This window comes from Mixophyes fleayi, chromosome 8, assembly GCF_038048845.1.
Source record: "Mixophyes fleayi isolate aMixFle1 chromosome 8, aMixFle1.hap1, whole genome shotgun sequence".
Lineage (NCBI taxonomy): Eukaryota > Metazoa > Chordata > Amphibia > Anura > Limnodynastidae > Mixophyes > Mixophyes fleayi.
Window position 1 is genome coordinate 104,454,511 of NC_134409.1, and position 22,718 is coordinate 104,477,228.

At 39.9% G+C, this 22,718-nt stretch overlaps 1 protein-coding gene across 4 annotated transcripts in view; it reads right to left on the reverse strand.

Moving 5' to 3' along the window:
• IFT27 (intraflagellar transport 27) overlaps window positions 1–22,718 on the reverse strand; it is a 37,905-nt gene that overhangs the window by 9,450 nt on the left and 5,737 nt on the right. For all 4 annotated transcript variants that reach the window (XR_012678567.1, XM_075183050.1, XM_075183048.1 and 1 more), the window contains exon 2: window positions 12,057–12,136. Coding sequence is in view for 3 of the 4 variants with exons in the window: in XM_075183050.1 (XP_075039151.1) it covers window positions 12,057–12,136 (80 nt within the window). In the remaining variant the exon portion in view is untranslated. The remainder of the gene's footprint in view (window positions 1–12,056; window positions 12,137–22,718) is intronic.

The window sequence follows — 22,718 nt, forward strand, 5'->3', positions numbered from 1 at the left end:
TGCGAAACTTTCTCTCTTTTAACCTTAGGGGGTGACCGCGTGTCCTGTGTATAGTTCTTGGGGCAAAAAGTTCCAATGAAAGATCTTTGTATTGATCCTTAATGTATTTGTACATTGTAATCATATCCCCTCTTAGACACCTCTTTCCTAAAGTAAACATGTCTAAACTGGCTAACCTTTTCTCATAACTAAGTGACTCCATACCCTTTACCAATTTTGTTGCCCTTCTCTGAACTCTTTCTAGTTCCAAAATGTCTTTTTTTATAGAGTGGTGCCCAGAACTGTACTCCGTATGCAAGATGAAGTATTACCAACGATTTATAAAGTGGCAAAATTACACTGTCTTCCCTTGCATCTATGCCCCTTTTTAAGCATGCCAATACTTTATTGGCCCTTGCAGCTGCTGCTTGACACTGAGCACTATTGTTAAGTCTACGGTCTTCAAGCACTCCCAAAATCCTTTTCTATTATAGATTCACCTATATTTGTCCCATTTAATTTATAGATTGCGTGCCTGTTTTTGATTCCGAAGTGCATAATATTACATTTATCTATGTTAAACTTCATCCTCCATTTGGTCGCCCAATCTTTAAGTTTATTCAAGTTCCTCTTCAGATAAACTACATTTTGCTTTGATTTTTATTATCTTACAAAGTTTAGTGTCATCAGCAAAAATGGAAACTTTGCTCTCTAAACCATCACCAAAGTCATTAATAAATATATTGAAAAGGAGTTGCCCCAGGACGGCACCTTGAGGTACACCACTTAAAACTTTAGACCAATTAGAAAATGTTCCATTTATCACAACTCTCTGTTCCATATTCTCCAACCAGTTTTCAACAAAGTACAAATGTTGTTTCCTAGACCCAGTTCCCTAATTTTGTAAACCAACCTCTTCTGTGGCACTGTATCATAGACCTTTGCAAAATCTAAGTAGACCACATCTACTGTACTATCCTGGTATAATTCCCACTAACTTCCTCATAGAAACTAATTAGCTTAGTTTGACATGACCTATCCCTCACAAATCCATGCCGATTCCAACTAATAATCTTATTGAGCCCCAAGTCATCCTGAATACTATCCCTCAATGTCACGATAATGACCTTTAGAGGATGCCACTGCCTGATATTGACGCAACTAATCTGGGAGGCGCGGAATCTAATGCACCCACGGTATTCACCAGGGATCCCCGCAAGGAGGTATGGGCTTGGCGGCATGAGGTGCGCAGGTCACAGTTCTCCCAGTTAGTAATCAGGGCAGTGGGAGAAACAGGAATGGTCGTGCGGTCCGGGTCAAAAAGTCAAACGTTGGTGCAGTATAAAAGGGTGATCCAAAGGAGATGTCAGAGGCAAGCCGAGGGTCAAATTCCAGGTAACGACAGAGGCAAATTGAAGGACAGAGAATAGTCAGGAACGAAGCCAAGGAGTCAGGAACCAAATAACAATATACAGGAGGAAGCAGGGAACAGAATGTTGGAGCTGGTGAAACCAATACTCTGGCACCAGACTCATGGAGGGAGGTGCCAGAAATACCTAATGGTGGCCCGATTGGTGGCAGTGGATTTTGGCGGTTAGATGCACCTGGGAAAAGCGTTCCGTTGCCTAGCAGCGGGACACGAGACCAGTGCGCATGCGCGCGCAGCTAAAAACACAGAAGTCCGTCCCGTTGCTGGGCAACGGGATGCAAGCCTGCCGGGGAAACAGGCGTCCATCCCTGGCACGTACGGACAGTGCAGGGACGGCGCCTGACACTTAATATACCTTCCAGTAGTCTCCCCATTATTGATGTCAGGCTTACTGCTGTATAATTACTTGGTTGTTATCTCATTCCCTTTTTTTTTTTTTTTAAACAAGGACCCCACATTTGCTATTCACCAATCCCTTGGTACCGAGCCAGATGAAATTGAATCTATGAAAATTAAGAATAGTGGTCTAGCTATTTTACCTCCATAAGAACCCTTGGGTGTATGCCATCTGGACCTGGATCTTTATTTACCTTAATTTTCTTCAGTCGCCTTTGGACTTCTTCCTTTTTGTCAGCCAAGTATTAATTCACGGTACGGTTGCATTTCCATTTATATTTATTATTCCTACCATTTGTTCCTCTCTAGTAAATAGTGAAGAGAAGAAAGCGTTTAATCCCTCTGCTTTTTCATTATTATCATTAATCATTCCGCCCATCTTACTTCTTAGGGGTCCTATATTGTCTTTTTTAATATTTTTGAAAGTTATATACTTTAAAAAAACGTTTTAGGGTTTGTCTTCTTTTCCTTTGCAACTTGTTTTTCATTTTCTAATTTAGCCAATCTAATTCCTTTTTGCATGTTTTATTACATTCCTTGTAGATACGGAAGGATTCCTCAGTCCCTTCAGACCTAAACAATTTAAATACACGCTTCTTCCTTTCCATTTCTTCCCTTACCTTTTTATTTACCCACATTGGTTTAGACTCAATTCTTTTACATTTGTTTCCCATGGGAATGAACTTAAACATGTATTTTTCTAACAACATTTTAAAGACAGATCACTTTTCTTTTGTATTGTTAAATGTAATTGTTATTTTTTTATGTGATACATTTAACATCGCAGCTAATAACATTATTTTTTCTTATAACTAATATTAACTTATAACTATATTAAATATTAACTTTTAACTACAACTAATGTGATACATGTCTGACAGGTAAGACATGAATGTTACATGCCCCAGTGGTTGCCATGTCTTCAAACATAAGTTCCTTGCTCGTGGTACCTTTAATTACACAAATACATGAAAGATTTAATGATATTCTACAGCTAGCATAAATACAGTGCATTCTAATTAGTTGGACACCAGATTATTTGTGCAGTATAAAAGTAAAAGACATGGTTCCTAAAAACAATAATATTCTATGTTGATTATTTTAATAGTGCCTAAATGATGATGATTAGCTTATTTCAGGCTGAGCCCTGTATATATGAACTCTGATAATATGAAATAAAATATGACAATATGAAACGTTCTATAGGAAGTGACTGCAAATGTCTCTATTCTGAATAGCTTGCACTTTAAGCCTGGAGACAGAGAGCCGCTGCTTGCCGACATTGCTGTGCTCGGTTTACAGTGAAGAGAGAAAGTTATATGAACATAAACTCACCAAAACGGCATAACCACAGCAAGTAAAAGGAAAGGGGCAGTGTTAGCTCCATACCCAGGTAAAGGAAGAAGGGAAAAGGGCAGGACTTCTGGGTGCAGTGGGAGGGGAAGTTAGGAAAGGAACATACGTGGAAGAGAGGAGAGGCAGGAATTTAGGAGTGTCCCAGACTCTCAGGAAGTACCTAAAGCAAGGCAGATAGAGACCTGAGCTCGACACTCGTGTAACCCGCCCAATAACCCACAACCTACAAAAAAACCCTGCAACTTGAAAAAAACAAAACAAAACAAGCCCAGCTTGTTATAAGCGGAATTGAAAACTATGGCTGCGACTGCAGCGGAGAGAAAAGGAACACGCTTGCAGGAACGTCACACGTATGCGATACATTCACAATTAGTCAGATAATGGTAAACTCCTTAATAAGGGCTCTCAAAAACAAAATACATGGATAAGTGCATGAAGGGATTAGTAAGACTAGGTAGAGACATTAACTGACCTGGAGGAAGACTACTAGGAATTTTGCATCAGGTGCAAATCTCACAAGCAGAAACTTATACTTGGGTCTTTTTTAAAAGAGGGCCACCACACCAATCAAAATAATGACATAAAAGGTCTTACTGATCCCGGGTTGTCCTGATAATTTACTGTCATGGACTTCTGACAGCACTGATTTATGACGGTGATCAGGAACTAAAATAAGATGGGAGGGAGTCTCCCCAGGCGGTTGCCCTTGTGTTTGCAAGATTATATATGGGAGCATATAACAGGCTGACATGAGAGTATGAGCAACCTGTAACTAAACAATAATGACAATTTTCTCTATTTTCACTAATTGTACAATGGGGAGATATTGAGTTAAAAAACAATATTGGAACACTGCCATAGGAACAACTTATGGAATAACTCTCTGTAATATGAGAAAACAGCTCAACCACTAAGATTAACACACTTGGATACTAAATGCAGAGTAATGTGATATTGTGTGTGTATATATATATATATATATATATATATATATATATATATATATATATATATATATATATACATACATATATATATATATTCCATTTTTTTCAAAGTACATCAATTAAAAAGAGAAGGGCGATCACTTTCTTTAAAGAATTTTAAGACACTTTCTCATTTTTCCTTTCATTTTAGCACATTTATTATAGTTTAAATAATTCGCTTTTGATATTTCACAAGGTTAATTAATGGGGACATAGAGTTCAGTCATATTCTATGTATACTTTTGAAAATGAATAATAGTCAAGTATTAGACCTTTAGATTTATCTAATACTAATTTAGAATTAACAGGGCCTCCACATAGGAATACCTTTTTTCTCTTACTTCAGTGCTTGCAAAGTCAAAGCAGAAAGATCCAGAGTTGGTATAGCAAGAAAATGGAAGCAATAAGACCTTTAAATTTTTTGTGACAAATACTTTGGGACAAGTTTCCATGTTTATCTACCTAGACTGTGGTTTATATGTTATAATAAAATCAATTCAATATACTGCGAATTCTTGCGATCAGTATAAATCACACTCGGATGAAGGGCGCACTCCAGCTAAAGACTCTACTCTTCGAAAGCCCACTTAGTAGCTAGCAATTCATGATTCCTGACATTATTAACGGATTTCTGTATCAAAAGAAAATTCTAGAGAAGAAAGCACAAGGGTGTAATCTTGGGAGCCTACTTCTGAGGCATCTACCTCAATGGCAAAGGGAAGATTGGTGTCAGGGGATGTTGAAGGACAGGTTTGGTATTGAAAGCTGTTTTAAGATACTGAAAAGCAGAAATGTCCTTAAGACAAGTAAATCTGTAAAAGTGTAATTTGTAGGTGTGACAGACCCGGGCCTTATATTGGGAATATCGTGCCAACCCGGTCTGTCCTCAGTGGGCCAATTGAACAACCATGGCCCACTCTGTTATTAAATGCCGCCCGGTGACCAGATCTGTTATTGCTGTGGTGTCCAGAGAGGGAGGGGGGAGGCAGCTCACAGGAAGTGTGAATCAGCTGTGGACCCTGTGACATAAAAAAGGAGTGGAAGAGGTTAAAAAGAGGAGGGTCAGAACCTTATCTAAAATCAGGAGGGGGTCTCTCCCTGTGTGCTAACTATTGTTCTAGCAACTCTGCAACACAGTCTGAATGGCACCATCACCGCAGGGGGGAGAGACCACTGATGTCATGCTCTATTTCCACTCCTGTTACCACCCAAACTCTTCACACCACCAATCACAAGAGGACAATGAGCGGGGGGTTGACCCAGGAAGGTGTTAAGGATCAGATGTCTTGTGAGAAGGGACAAAAAAGGAGCTGTCTGGGGGAGGGTGTGTTGTTGTTGGAGAATCTTGAGACAGCAAGGACTTGGACTGTTTGAGAGTAACCGTATTCTCGCAGGGCCTTAAAGGAATGCTTGAAGCAGGAGCTTCTTGACAGAGATCTGACAGTGTACCTCTAGGACTGATTCTGTTACCACTCCATCTGGAGACACTCACAGATTCTGGGGAATTGGTGAGCCTACATCGGTAGGGAGACAAATACCCAGGGTGCCACCAAGCTGGTGGAGAGTTGGCCGAGCGGCTGGGATCAGAAAGAAGTGCGCAAAGAAATTTGCAATGTTGGGGTACCGTAGTACCCGGAAATGTGCACAGCTGGACATTGCGGTCATGTGAATGCTATTTCTGGAAGGAAATACATGGGAACCTAGATGAAGTTCTGTGGACTCATCCAGGTCTTGTCATTTCCCAACTTTTTAGGTCAGAAAGGGCGTAAAGTGGCCCCACTGTCAGCAATACAGACACAAGCTAAGAGCTCCATGATGCTATTTCTCCTTGTCCATTAACCTGAAAGTGACATAGGATATGGCTGATCTGTGTCCACAGGAGTAAAACTTGTAGAAGAGTTTGGTGTGACAAATCGCTGTTCTTGTATTTTACTCCTAATTTGTCTGACGATCTTAATTGCTAATTGAACTGGCTTCAAAGTGATGGGTTATTCTAATTACAATGGCCCGGTAACAAAATTTGGAACTTTATTTCTCCTTGGACCAAAGACCTTGTTGAAGGCAATGGAGACAAAGGAAACCAAAGGTTTCAAAGAAGACATCAACAGAGAAGATCAAAGGACTCTTTGGGTCAATAACAAAGGCAAGGATTAGAGATCCCCTTGTAGAAATTACTATACAGGCTTTTTGTTTCTCAGACCTAGACAAGCAAGGTCTTAACTTAAAATAGAACTTACAACTTTCCCAAAAATTCTGGTATAGTTTGTGGTGACCTGAATAGCCATCAAGAAAATTCAGAGTTGGTTGGAGTACTCCAGCAAGAACAGCTTTCGGAAATCTGGACGCATACTCTTGGACTGCAACTCTGGAAGATAAATCTTGCAGCAGAGTTAGAACCTGCACATAACCAGTTTTGATTTAGTGTGCCCAATAACATGTTTTGCCAAACAAATGTACCTAGGATAAATTTCTAAAACCAGGATAATTGTGATGTTCATCTAGAAGCCTGTTTCCAATAGAGCTGAACATGTTCTCCGGGCCTTATGTGTTTAACTCTAGACATTTATTGTTACGTTAGGAAGATATTGGAAAAAGGACACTACAGTAATTAGTCCAAGAGCAATTATAGGTAGGTTAGGTAACAAAAAAATCTAAGGGCAGTGCAGAGCCGAGGATAGCCGAAACGAGATGACGAGCAATATCCCAGTGATCCAGGCACAGGTTTTATGGAAAAACAGATTTGGAAATGGAGTCAATGTCCAGAAAGTTGTTAAAGCAGGCAACAACAGCGGAGGTCACAGTCCAGGCTGAGGTCAAGGCAGGCAGCAAACAGCGGCGGCCAAGGTCCAATTAAAGGTCAAGGCATGTAGCAAACAGTGGGTCAGGGTCCAATCCAAGCAGAGATTGGGGCAGCCAGAAATGTTCTGAAACAAGCTGGTCACAAGATCACAAAGTACAACATCTATAAAGGGTAGTGAAAGGAATGTCTACCTGAAATAGATCCAGGCAGTCAATCACACATTTCCAGTGGATCACATGATAACCTAGAGACGAGCCCCAAAAACGCACAATGTAGCCGAGAGGTTCTCCTGACTGTAGTCAACCAGTGTTGCAGAGGTGAGGGACAACCCAAAATGCTCTCAGGGGATTATTAGATCATATGATAATGTGTGTGCAATTCATATTTACTGGATTGTATGGTGTTTAGCAAGTACACTTGATCTAGTGGAGATCAATCTCTCTTCATATCTCTGTCAGAGTGACAACATTTTGAAAAATCCTGATTCTGGATTTTTCTATCTTGCATGGTCTTATCTCCATAATTATCGTTACCAATAAAGATTGTCCAATGCAATCAATGTGGTTCCAATGCACAAAGAGATTTAATAGCAAAATATAACGAAGTATAACTGATATATACGCTGCACACTGGATCCAGTAACAGCTCATCAATCCTGAATTCTGTGTGGTGAGAGAGAGCGCCTGATACTGTCCAGTGCCTTTTTATACAGTTAAGTTGGAAAAAACAATGATGATGTCACAATGTACGCAAAGATAACTCTAAGATCATTCTTCATTGCTTAAGGTTGTAAGATTATCTAGTACAATGCAGGTCATAGGTCAGTTCAAATGATGCTTCTCCAAAGTTGGGGGGCAACTCACTCCAACAGCTGTGTTCGTGTCTTGCCTCAGGGAACTGCCGAAAATCGGTTTAAACTAATCCATTAATAGAGCATTTTTGAGCATTAATCTTATACTAATCATAACTAGCAATCACAATGTGCGATCGTTTATCCGATGATACCAGATTCCTACTGGTGAAATGAGTATTAATATAAGACCAAACAATACATTTCTTATGGCCTGAACCATAAATATAAATAATGTAGGTTTATCATTGTGTAATAAATCGCTAAATTCTTTATATGAAATAAATCAATGTGAATTAGAAACTTTATTAAAAAGGAACTATTTACAAATGTGAGTGTGAATGTAAGTGTATTTACTGTGTTTTCCTATGTGATTGCGTATTTAACCTTTGTACGCCGATGCGTACGAATCGCAATCACAAAGGAAACTAACAACCGATATTTATCAATTTAAAATGACTTCACCCTATTATTTGACTTCAACAATGGTAAAGCATAAAAATTCACAGTTGTAATTTAATTCTGTTTTTTTCCTTTGAAATACAATGTCCTTTTTATATATTTATATTTGGTTTAGCGGTGGTCTTTCATACCATTTTTGGTTTTGTTTGCATATATGTTTCAATTATGTAAAAATTAAAGCGCAGCATACATGACTGGATATATTTGCTCTGATAAGGTACAGATAAGGATAAATTTGCTTTTTTAGGCTAGGTACACAGTGGAGATTTTTCAGCTGATTATCGGGCCAATCACCTGATAAACGACAGCTCGGTCACATATCGCATTAGCGTGTATAATCACAAAATGAACGACAGTTGTTGCAAAGAGCCGATTGTAGTTTCATTTGGTTGGTCGTATTGTTTAATAATCTCGTTCCAATCACCTTCCGATCATGTAGTGTGTTTGCACTCACGATCATGATCTCCATAGGGTTTACAGAGTCATGGTCTTTTCAGCCGATGCCAGCAATGAACATGTCTCAGTGACTAAATGTAGAGAGTGCTGTAGATGGAATAGTTTGTTCTTTTGCTCCAAGACTGAATATTTAGTTTCAGAGACACATAAAAGCTAACGAAAAATTGTAAGGATATGTGGATAGCTATAACAATGCGGTTTTAATCAGTGTGACAGGAATGAATGAATGAGTGACTATTGAGCTGTTATTCTCTAAACAACCAGATGAAGAGCACAGATCTGAAGGTAAATCGTGTGTACTGTATGCATGAATCTCCCAACCAGTCGTAGGAACAATCTATCAGATTGATCGAAAAATTTTCCAGTGTGTACCTACCTTACTCAAAATTAAAGTTTGATTTACTGCACAAATGTGGTTCATCATTTGTAAACATTTTACATACTGCTTGGCACAGTAAACCACGCTGATTTATTACAAATAAATTGATATTGTTTTTTACTTGACAATAAGCTTTGGGTGTTTTAAGCCTTTTCTAACTTAAACGGTCCAAGATTATAAACCAATTTAGCTTAACTCTAGGGACACCAAATCAGTGAGCAGCCTTAAATAAAACCTATCAATATGCATTTAGATATAGCTGCTGGAACTTGAAACTCTGTATTGTCTAAAACTTTGTGTCTATCCATATGTACTAAATAGGCATCATCAAGGCCAAAAGAAATTTTAGGCCCTGGTACAGGAACTTCTTGGGGTCCCCTCCATAGACACCAAAGGGGCGGGGCCACACCAGGTTGGTGACTTCAATCACTGCACAGGTAGGCCATGGCCCCCATGCAGGCCATAACCCCAGTACCTGCCCCCCCCCTCTCTCAGAGCCCCTGGGCATCATACAACTTGAAATCATTAAATGTAAGTCACTCCTGAATAAAGCGATCATCTATTAGATGTATATTACGGAAATTCCTCTAGGTGAGTGATACTGAACTAAGAGGAACATGGTCTGTATCTAGACCTCTGCCACCAGCTGTAGACCCAACACCTTTGCTACTCTCTCTCTCACACCCAGAGGCTGGCGCGCAAGGAAGAGTAATCTTTAGTGGCAGGTGTAGACAGAGCTGTAATTGCTCTGCTCTCTCAATACTTGCTGATAAGTTTGGTCACACTTTGGAGGAAGGAGAGCAATTAAAGATCTGCCACAGGTGCAGAAATGACAAAGCCCCATGGTTATGTAATTTCTGCACTCAGGAGAGGAACTCTTTTGACATCAGGCAGCTCTCAAGCTCAATTTCCAGGGTCTTTCTAGAAGAGTCCGCAAGCACTTCTTTTAATATATTTATTAATGACCTTGGTGATGGTTTAGAGAGCAAAGTTCCAGTTCAAGTTTTGCAGATGACACCAAAATTTGTAAGATAATAAAATTAGAGCAAGACACAGTTTCTCTGCAGAGGGACTTTAATAAACAGAGGATTGGGTAGCCAAATAGAAGGAATTAAGTTTAACTTAGATAAAAGTAAGGTTATGCATTTAGGAATCAAAAACAAGCACACAATCTATAAATTAAATGGGAATTTTAAATGGAAAAGGATTTGGGAGTGCTCATAGACATCACTTAGCAATATGACTCAATGTCAAGCAGCAGCTGGAAAGGCCCAATAAAGAACTGACATGCATAAAAAGGGATAGATGCAAAGGAAGACAATGTAATTTTGCCACTATATAGATCGTTGGTAAGACCTCATCTTCGTCATCTATTCATCATCATCATACCTAATCTTAAATACGAAGTACAGTTCTGGGCACAACTCTATAAAAAGACATTCTGGAACTAGAAAGGGTTCAGAGAAGGGCAACAAAATTGATAAAGGGTATGCATTAAGTTATGAATAAAGGTTAGCCAGCTTAGGCATGTTTACTTTAGAAAAGAGGCGTCTAAGAGGGGATATGATTACTATGTACAAATACATTAATATAAATCAATATAAAGAACTTTCATTGGAACTTTTTACCCACAGGACACGCAGTAAACCCCTAAGGTTAGAGGAGAGGAAGTTTTGCAACCAGCAAAGGAGGGGTACTTTACAGTAAGGGCAGTCACTGCCAGGGAAGGTTGTGATGACAGATTCAATTGATATGTTTAAGAAAGGCTTAGACAAATTTTTAGCAGAAAATGGTATCCAGGGTTATAACCGTTAATTAAAATGAAGGTAAGTAGTGGATACAGGGAGAAATAGGACTAAAATAATGCGTCAGGAGGGATTTTTCAAAACTGAAACAGATTGGAAGTTGCTTTTAATGGATCAATCGCAAATATAAGAAAAGGATCACAGGAGATCCAAAATAGGTTGAACTTGATGGACCAGTGTCTTTTTTTCAACCTCAACAACTATGTTGCATATGGACAGACTCTGCCAATACCCCCAGAGGACAAGCTTTGACTTGTAGTTCTTCAACAAGCTTGGGCCTTCCCGTGACAGCATACCCAGGTAAGTGGACCTTTACAAAGACAAGTTGCGCACCACTGCCCTTGATGAACATAATTGAATGCTTAGACTTCATGGTGTTTGTAGTGTTCTGCAACTCAGATGGGAATAGAAGACAACCCAATTTTTTAAAATACTGTGCACTTTTGTTTTGTAGACCTTACGTAATGCTGACATATTGCATATCAATAAAAAATAAATAAAAAAATCAACTAAATGATTACATTTATATGGTATACCTGTGGAGGCACACCATATGTGCAAAAATAATACAGGAGAATTATACCAAATTGTATTTTTCTCTTTTGCCAATTTCTTTATAGAACAAAAAAATAGACGTTTCAATATGAAACAATAGATACAAATCCATCCTATGAAAGAACAATATATAATGTACTTTACTGTACCAACAAGTAACACTGCTGTTCTGTCAATAAGGTGTAAATCAGGCCTGTGCAACCTGCGGCCCTCCAGGTGTTGTGAAACTACAAGCCCCAGCATGCTTTGCCAGTAGACAATCTGTTGATAGCTGGAAGAGCATGCTGGGACTTGTAGTTTCACAACATCTGGAGGGCCGCAGGTTGGACAGGCCTGGTGTAAATAATATATATTTGGAGTACTTGAAGTATGGGCTAGCGAACATAAATAGGGGTATTTATGAAAACTGACACAGGGATAAAGGACCTGCATTTACTTAGATGTTTGCTTTCATTTTCTGAAAAGTATTAGAAAAAGGACAGTAATGATCCAATTGGTTGCTCAGAACAGTTTCCTGAGCACCAGGTTTCATAAATGTCTGACAATGTACTAAAATTCCCATTTGTGGTATATAGTTTATATGGATTCTCCTCTTAACCGTACCATAGTGTAGTTCTTTGAAAAGTGGCTTCCATCACTTCGGAAAAGCTGGATCAAAGTACTCTTCCCAACAGTGGAGTCACCTGTACAATAGAAAACACAAAACGGTCACTCAAATTTTATTTCACAGGCTTTAAAGTGGACCTATCACCTACACAATGGAAACAGCCATGTGGACTGAACCAAGATTCTTGACAACACAGCCTATGAATTTTCTTGGAACAATTGACATAATTGAGGCATGAAGCACAAACAGACTTCTTTTGAGCAACTTTATTCATTTTGCTTCTTCTCTGTTCAAAGAATCTTAATATGGTAAGGGGAACTTACAGTTTGTTAGAGTTTAACTGCTTGACTAGACAGACAAGAATAATCATTGGCTGACCAGGAATGAGCAAGAAGAAGAAAAGCAGGAAGGGCATTTTATGATCCAATCATTGAGCCATACTGGCTCAAATGGTCGACATTTCAAGTTTAAACCTCCCCATTTCTGCAGCCAAATTAGCTTATTTGAATTTCAGGCTGAAAGACTGAGTCACAAATTGTATAGTCAGCTTAAGGGCATGTTCAGATGTGCATAGGTTATTTTCCAACAGTTTACCCTGTAATGTGTATTTCACTGCAGCCTTGTGAATAATAGCCATATGCAGGAAATGGATTCTATGATCCTGGTGTCTGCAGTATTTTAAAATTTGTTTTCAATTCTAAAAGATGAACTTCTTCTAGGGCTAGATCAGGTGAGCAGAGTGATGTTAGACAGTTAACATGCAAAACTAATTCTTAGGAGCGATTTGTAGTGGTTTAAGTGCTATGCAGGGCAGATTGGGAGTCAGTTTGGTAAGCATGAAACTTGTTATATTTATACATATGTTGCAGCCCCCAGCCCACCACTCAATATAAACCATTTAGAATACCATTGCCTACATGTGTAAACAGGATTCTACTTAAAAAAAACTTTTTCCAGCGTAATTTATAAAGATATTGCAATGCTTCTAGAAATGTAATAAATCTAAAAAAAAATCTTCTGTGTCTAATGCTTGGTCTTACGGACATACTTACCCCATATTGACTCAAAGCAGTTTATACTTTAGTGACTAAACCATATGACACAATGGAGGTTACTTATAAAGTGTACTGGAAGCACACCATAAATAGAATTGGTTTGCACTGGTGAGTGTCAGCAGCAGAGGACTCAAAATTCTCCTGCCAGCCACGGATGAAGAATGAGCCATCGCCGAGAAAAAGTATGTGCCCTGGCAGAAAAGTAAATTCTACATACAGCAAACCCAAATGTCCGGCATATCATATAGTGCTATCTCCTTCACACAACCCAGAATGTCCAGCATATATACCCCAAAAGTCCAGCATACACAGCTATCATAACTAGCCCCTGCCTACCAGTAACCACTCCATTCATCCCAATATACCATGTAGCCCCAATGCTTACCATGCATTACCATCCAGAGTACTCACCCACTGGAACTCCCTGGTGCAGCTATTCAGATGCCAAATTATCCAATCAAGCTAATGCAGAGCAGCCTGCATTGTTTGTACTACAGTTGTGCTTCCTATAAGCAACTCCGATTGGAAGATCACAATAGGAAGCTCAACCTTAGCACTGTAACCAATAACAGAGAAAGGTGCTTCATATTTCAAGTGTACCCAGGGTCTGAGCAATGTCTATAATGCTACACACACACACACACACACACACAGAGCTGTACATACAATTTGTTTTAATGCCCATCTAATATGGAAGATCCAGAAGTATTAAACAACATTCTAATAAATAGCCTTGATAGCAAAAATGTAATGGCTATAATGTTTAATTAATGTGCATAAAATACAAGTAGAAGATGAAAAGGTGCCCATTTCCATGTATCTATCCACAATTCCTCAGTGCAGGATTTCATGTGTGTTTAGCATTTGGTTCTGTGCAGAAATACATTCTTTCTACTGAATTGCTTTATGACTTAAGAAAATTCTTATTATACACAGGAACAGATCTAGACTTTATTTTTAGAGGGGTCGATTTAGCATAGGCATGCCCCCCCACCTCCATTCTGATTGGCTGGCTCTGGTTGGCCCTGCCTCCTACCTGTTATTGGCCACGCACTCTCCCTGGTTTCATTGGCGTCTGGGACAAAATTTAAAGGTAGGCTTGGACTGGTAGGGGGGGGGCGATTGCCCCGATCGCCTCCTCCTGGATCACCACTGATTGTACAAAAAGGAAAAGGACATGCTTTTAGTTGCTGCCTATAAAGTCATGGCCTCCCACAGGCCCTGACTGTACAGTTGGCAACTATGTACAATAAAATGTATACAGCGGATATAAAAAGTTTACACACCTGTACTGAAATTGCAGGTGTCAGTGATGTAAAGCCTGAAAACAAGATAAATCATGTCAAACCTTTTTTCCACCTGTAATGTGACCTTGCAACAACGATCTCCTGTGCACGTTAGGTATAGTATAGCAAAAGTACCAAATGTTTGTAGTCACATCAACATGCCCATCAGCATTAACCTACCCCAAACACCTCCTACAGCCAAATCACTACACACACTTCACATCCAGACACACGGCTAAAAACTCACACACTGAAGCACAGACTTATCTGAAGCAAGGCGCAGCATACACCTCCTCTCCTAGGAGTGTTTTGCTTTCTTCTGCTGCCACCGAAGTTGGCACTTGTAATACCGTTTTGCCACTCACTGCAGTGACTGAAACACTGAATAGAATAGGGGAAGGGAAAATACTTTCTCATGCGGTCAATCACCTTGCATCAGTGATAGCAGCAAGCTAGGTGGGTGCCGAGCACAGCCCCCCTGTGGCCACCTTCTCTACTGTGGCCGCAGATCTATAGATCCTTTCCTCTTTCCCTCCGCCAATCCCCGTAGTGCTAGATGTCACATGGGAAGTGCACCATGTGACAGGTGCCGTCCCATGTGAGCAGACAGAGGAATCTCCAGCAGCTCAGCAGGTCATGTAAACAGGTAAATGTGAGAGAAGAGGGGGGCTGCTAGTATGTGTGTGTAAAGGGGGGCTGCTATACAGTGTATGAGAAGAGGGGTGCCCTGCTATACTGTGTGTGTGTGTGTGTGTGAGTGTGTGAGAGAAGGAGGGCCCCTGCTATACTGTGTGTGTGTGAGAGAAGGGGGGCCCTGCTATACTGAGTATGTAATTGAACGTGGGGGGCCTGCTATGCTGTGTGAGGGAATGGGGGGGTTCTTAATATAATGTGTGATATAAGGGGAGGGAGGGGTGCTGTCTTAATAGTGCAATGGTGGGAGGTAGACTATTAGGTTAATGGTGTAGTTTAGGTGGGGGCTAATGGGTGCTATTTTATTTGTGGGTTGATGGTGAGGCAATTTGGTTTATTGGTGGGCTATTTAACACACCAATATATATATATTTTTTCCTTACAACCCATCTGGGCTAATAGTGTGCCAAGTGCAATGCTTGCATTGCTTCAGCCCAATCAGTGCTCTTCACAATGATAAACCTTGATTTGTCTGAAGTGCTAAAGTTCAAAATTATTCTGCCATATGTAGCAAGGGAAATAGACTTTACAAACATATGCCAGAGGTAGTTCAACATGAAATATTTCATTTGGATGGATTTTCTTTTACAAACAGTTTATTTTATATAAATTGATGTGGATTTGAATTGCCTACCATGCACAAAGCACCTACACCTTTGTCACGGACTGAAGAACAGCTCTACTTTTGAAGTCAAAACATCTCACACTAAGGGGAGATTCAATTGGTCCCAAGGTGCCGCCAGAGATCTCCTTGAAGTCCGTCTGAGCTTATGGCCGGCCATTATGGTAAGGAATCTCTGCTCATTTTTCCTTGCGTCTCTTTGGGGTTTAGTGGTGCGTCCTCATCTGCCAACTGGATTTTCTGGCATGCCCAGTACCAATCATTCTTGGGCTTTGGTTAGTTTTCATACATGGGCAGTATAGTGGCACAATGATTAGCATTGCTGCCTCACAGTGCTGGGGTCATGGGTTCGACTCTTTCCAGGGCCCTATCTGTGTGGAGTTTATATGTTCTCTTGTGTCCGTGTGGGCTTCTTCTCACAGTCCAAAGACATACTGGTACATTAATGGGCTTCTGACAAAATGTACCCCAGTGTTTGTGTTGGTGCAGCAGGAAATTTAAACTGTAAGTTCCAAGTGGGCAGATCAAACTAAGTCTTTTATGTACCTAACTTTTTAATCCTTGGTACGGTTTTATAAAAAACGTCTGCACTTCATAAAACAAATTGCAATAATAATCACAAAATGCACCCATTTATGTATTCAAACCTTCACAAAACGTCCCCAAGTTAACAATCTGACACAAAAAAGTAGAAAAAAATATATTTGTGAAAACAGTCTCACTCAGTAAAATATGTGCATCTCAGAATAGAGAAAAATAAAAGAATGTTTATATCTGATTTAACTTAACCATTAGAAATGTGAGGCCTTACATTACGAGGACACAGCTTCTTGTAAGAGAGGAGAAAATCTCAGGTTTGCTGCTCGATTTTCTTTCTTTCCCAATAAAGGTCTGTCTCGTTCCTTAATGCGAGAGCAATAAACTCTTCGGGGGTCTGTAATTATGGAGAGTAATTCTGCTGCTCTCTTGTCTGTTTAAAGGCACTCAGAGCTCGCTTTCTGAAGACGTGCAATTTCTTTACCCATGTAATCGCCTACCCTGCAGTGTGGTATTGTGCGTTTTATATACAATATGATAATGTGTATAATCAAAGAGCTACTACACAACACTGCCACTTTCTCGGCCACTTTAGACGAATAAGTAGTTGTGATTTTGTGTCGTATAAACAAAATGCCCCAACTTTCAGAGCTCTATCGTTCTCTTCAGGTGCAGGTATCATGCGGGTGCTGGGAATCACAGATGTCAGCACAAACTGTGTAATTGCGATACAAGTTACCAGAGATTACATGAAAAGGGGTATTGCGGTAATATCAGTATCACAGATATAAACAAAGACAGCATGCAATCATGGTATATTTTAGGGACTGGATATTCTATACTAAGCTGAAACAGAAGAAAGGATTATACCAGGTGGGTTATACAACTATCAGGTTTTGTAAAGAGAAGTTACACATGTTAAATATTTCAGAGCAGTGACCACTACTAGATGCCAGCATATATTGCAATTTCCAATTCTCCGTTTTACTTTTGGGCAGATGCACATTATTCACCCCATATGAACCACCGCTGCCCAACATTGCAAATCCATTAGCCATCATTGTAATGCAAAACTATATTAATTTTACCTACAGTGTTCACCCCAGAATTTTTTTACCAGCCGGATGTCATTAAGAAGTAGTGTAATACTTCGTAATAATAATAACAAAAAATATTAGGTTATTGCCTACACTTATATTATTTAGAACGACTCTGGGGGTTATTGGCCACTTACTGGCTGGACACATTTAGAGGTTTTTTTTTTAAGCCTGGCTGCAGAGTGTCTGCCTGTCTGGACTGATGCCAGGACTGGTCAGACTGGTGGTCAGTGGTCTAACACACTCTGCTGTCTGCAGTGCTCACATAGTGCCTGTTCTAATAGGAGAAACAATGGTTTGTCCTATATTAATAGAACTTTGTCTGACTCCAGGGGGTAAATGTATCAAGCTGAGAGTTTTCCGGCGGGTTTGAAAAACCAATCAGATTCTAGCTATCATTTATTTAGTGCATTCTTCACAATGAAAGCTAGAATTTGATTGGTTGCTATAGGAAACATCTCCACTTTTCAAACCCGCCGGAAAACTCTCAGCTCGATACATTCACCAGCAGGAGTCGGGTGGCAAGTAAAAACAGCCGTGTGGGGAGCACAGGAAATAGGTCCTGGAGAGAACACTGACCTACTTTCCTTAGGGATGCCTACCTAAAATAATTTTATTTGTTTCCCATGTCAGTATGTGGGAACCCCTCACTGTAATGCATACAAGTGAGAGGAAACTCATGTTCATTCTTAGCAGAGCAAGTGTTCGGGCCTGTATGAGGGCTTTTTCTATTAATCTATGGCTTGCCAACTGGGACAGAAGAGGAGGTGTCCCCCCCTCCCACCTGCAACCCTGGAATTAGGTGAGAAATAAATAGGTGAATAAGGGTCTGTGTGTGGGGGAGTATTTATTTCTAATAAAAGTACTTTTTTTTTGTGTGAGTGTTTTTTTACAGCACTTGTACATAGAACACTTCAGGTCCCAGCTGGATTGTAGTCCTAAAAGTGCCAGCATGCTCTGTTTAATACCCAAGCGCTGTAAGGCTGCCAGGGATTGCTGGGACCTGTAGTACACCATGTAAAAATGCTTCACTCTAATTTTTTGTAAATTTAATACCCCACATCCACCATACCAAAGGTTTAGCAAGTGCTTTCAACATCCTAAGGAATTCAGCCCTGTGCTGAATGAGCTAGGGCTGGCTGTCACTATGGCCGGGGGAATGGCACGCTGTGGATTTCCCTGCTACCAGCCATGCCTGCATAGCCTGGCATCAGCATTTATAAGGGGACCCCACATTTTTTCCCCCGATTTTGCCGATACCAGACTAGGCTATGAGCACTAGTGCTGGTAGTATGTTTGGAGGGGATACTTTTATATTTATTTCATGACAATTTGTTTAATAAGTTAATTACTTAAAAATACACAACATTCAAGCAACAGTGATCATCATCAACTTGATGATGACTGTCACATGATATAGTTAAAGCGTCCGATACTGAAACATACGCATTTTACATATTATGTGAACTGCAGCTATCTTAAAAGAGCAATGCTTTTTCTTTTCACCCAACGCAATTTACGCATGATTTTAGCGTAAATTGTGTCCAACACTACATGAACCCCACAGCATCATAATTATACCAGATACCTGCTAACTATACTGTCCCTTCCCTAAAAACACACCAGCAGGGTACAGATTGCAACTATCTTGGAATCAGGACAAATGTCTGATCACATCAGCACATTTGGGAGGTATGATACCCTAATATGCACTGACCCCTTTGCCAGACACATTGCACAAATCCCATAGCCAGCAGCACTAAACTAGCTGCCCACTAATCAGACCCCATTTATATTACAAAGATCACTCTGCATATTACCAATCATACTACACAACATCAACACTTCCACATTAGAATAGAGAATATGTGATTGTCACATCATGATGTCACTAGGACATTCACTTAGTGCAGCGTTTCCCAGCCCATGGGACACGAAACAAGGCAGGGCGGGGCAGGGTATGTTTGTTTTTCTTTATTCCCAACTTGCTGGCCATTATTAGGCAGGTAGGGAGTGAGTAGGGAGCAAGCCCGCCTAATGTCACACAGTGTCGAAGAGTGACTCACAGGCAGGGGAGGGCTGGCAAATTTTAGCCAGGGGGCAAGACTCGACTCAGCAGCCTATTGTAATGGAAAAAAAATGCAGGTAGCCCAGCGTCTCACTCAAAGGTAGACTACTATGGGATCGGCCCCCCATCCCAGCCTGCCCCTGCTCACAGACCCATCGCATTTCCATTCCCTGCAAGGTCACTTCACGTGTAGTGACTCTTGAATTGGAGATTGATTTAACAGTCTCTTGACTGAAATATCAATGCAACCATGGGGCAACAAAGAAAGTACAGTTCTTTTCTAGTTGTCTCACTGGAAACATTTTTTTAACACAAGCATATTGTGTTTTTTCATAGCCAGCCTGATCCCCAATTAGGACCCATTTCACATTATGACAGTATCAGACCAAATAAATTGAAAATACATCTATTAAACCAGACATGTCAATTATTTCAACAGGTTGAATATTTTCATGGAAACAAGATGTATTTTCCCACTGTATTTCATCCAGTGGATGCAGACTGAAAATGCTTGGGAAACACTGCCCTAGTGTTATACATGCTAGGGAAAAGCAGTGGAAACCTGAATCAGATCTCCACTGCCAGTCTGTACTAATAGATTCAGTAAAACTGGATCTAATAAATGCTAGTGATAGGGGACACCAACTGCAGTTTCCTGAAGATCACCCTAGTTAAAAAAAAACTAATCCTATTCTATTTCTCTTTGCTTTAAATATACTTACTATTTTATAATAGAACATATAGTTGGTATAGTGATACTAAGAAAAACTAGTTACATTTTGGGGTGAATTGACCTTTTAATGACAAGGAAGAATACTATATCTCAATAACCAGATACATTTTCACATCCTTGTCTCATAAGGTCTAGCGTATTTTTATATGCACCAGTGAACCTCATTGATAAACTTAATTGAGCCCCCACATGGGATTTGGATGCAAGTAACCAATCTTCATGCTCTAGCCAATCAGAGGAAACTCTCTTTGGATTGGTTATTAGCGGACAGGGCTCTGGCCTGTCATTCTCTTTGTGGCTCTGCAAGATGTTTTTTGTACTTTGTAACCCTTGAATTAACCTGGGAATTCGGGAACTGGGAGTCTAATAAAGAGGTAAACAAGGTATTAGTTTAATTAAAGGACTTGTGTCACTACAGGCTGCAATGGGCTCTGGATACAAAGGCATGTTGGCGCTTGTAGGTCTACAAATGCCAGTATACCCAAGCAGTTTATAGCTGCCAGGGCTTGCTGAGACCAATAGTGTCACATATAAAAATGCTATTTTTTTCTTTTACTTAAAAACGTCATCACCCCAACACTCATCAGCCACCAGGCTGGTGGGCAGGGGGAGGATGGGCATCTGCCCCCGGCCGGTCCCATAGTGGGCTACCTTGGGCTGGGTCACCTGCATTTTTTTCCTTTAAAATGTTCCTAATAAGGCTGCTGAGTTGAGTCTTGCCCCCTAGGCTTAAATTTGCCACCCCTCTCCTGACTACGGCCTCCTGCAAGGCACATTCATGTTATTTACAAGAACATAGACTGTCATGGTTCAGCCTCGTGATCCCAGTAGGGTGGTGAATATAGGCCAATAGTTTAAGCTTTATCTCTGCTGAAGGTTGGAGGCAAGAACATGTGAAGGTGACCTTAAAAACTATTTTTTTTTTTTAGGTGCTAGTAGCTATTTTACTGAACAATTGTAGTAAAGATAAATTCATCAATTTGCATAAATGCATAACAAGAGGCAGCATACGTAGCAACCACAACCAAGCTCAAGAGCCTCCTGCTACTCCTATATACCCTTCACTTGATGAATTAAGTCGGGCAGGGAAAATTGCCTAGATCTAACTGCAATGTCCCTATGACATTTTCATTTAACAAAAACTGTCTCTTGTAATAAGTAACTGTTCACTAATGTGCACTGCTGACTTGCTTGATACATATATAACTTGTAGACATTCACTCAACCACAATCATGGCTACACGCGTTTCGCTGTAAGCTTTCTCAAGGCAAAGATTTGAAAAGTAGCAGGATCATCCTATTTAAATTCTTTCCAACCAATCCAAAAATAAAACATCACCTAAACGTTTGGAAAAGTTTGCCACTTATGTGTTTTAACTCTAAATTAGATATAATACAAGGTGAGCGCTCTCTAAGTAACCTAAATGCTGCTCCTATATTGGTAAAAATCAATTGCAAAAAAAGGGAAAAAGGACCGCAATATAGCAATGCAAGTATCTAATGAGTAACCGTGATGGTATATAATATAGATGACATAGACATAGACTTTCTGTACATGATTACCTCCTCTCCAATCAGGAGGAATATACTCTACTTACTGATCCAGTAAGGACGCCGCAATTATACAGAACGTCCCTACTGAGAGAAGCCACGAACTTACAGAGGAAAGCCTGAAGACCAGCGGCTATTGGTGAGAGCATTCCAGATGGACATCGCCCCCCGATCCGGCACACCATCGAAGAATAGGGTAAGATTAGTTAGTGAGGTTTGAGGGTGAGACCTGGATTGTGGCTTCCTTGAGCTCCGGTAACCAACTCTGCAAAAAACTTATTTGTCTATGTTATCTATGTTATATGCCTTCACATTTACCCATTAGATACTTGCATTGCTATATTGCGCTCCTTTTTCCCTTTTTTTGCAATTAACCCTTAATTGTTCAACTCTATTAGTTCCACCAATTGTACAAAGGAACCTATGCATACAGATAATTTGTCTCTTACCAAAATAAAACCTCTTCCACCATCATCTTTAATCCTATATTATTTATTTTTTGTTTTTGTAACATTCATTTTCAATCCGCAAGTGAATATATGATAGCATATTTACAGATTATATGTTTAGCATTTTTGCTTTAACCCGCATTGAGCGGCTCTATCTCTCCATCTGCATGTGCCAAACTAGTATTAATAATCATTTTTCCATTACTACCCCTATCATCTACTTATCCTATATGGCTGATATAAAGTAATGTATGTAACTTAGCTACTTGATAAGTTAATAATAATTCCTGCAATTTAAACCGTTGCTGTCCGTTCTCAATGAGCCGATTTTCTAGTTGTTAGAAGTGTGATTTTATCGGATCTCTTTTCACTCATATCTATTGAGAAAATATTTTATTAAATTCTGCTGATGTATTGTGAGCACTGATGTAAGATTTTCATTATGTTTGGTGTATATTCCAGAGATGTCAGCGATCGTCTCCACTATCCCTCTTCGGTAAGTATAATTGTAATATGAAAGAGAGCGATATGTATTGTATTTATTATTTAGCTGTTATTATTTTGTAA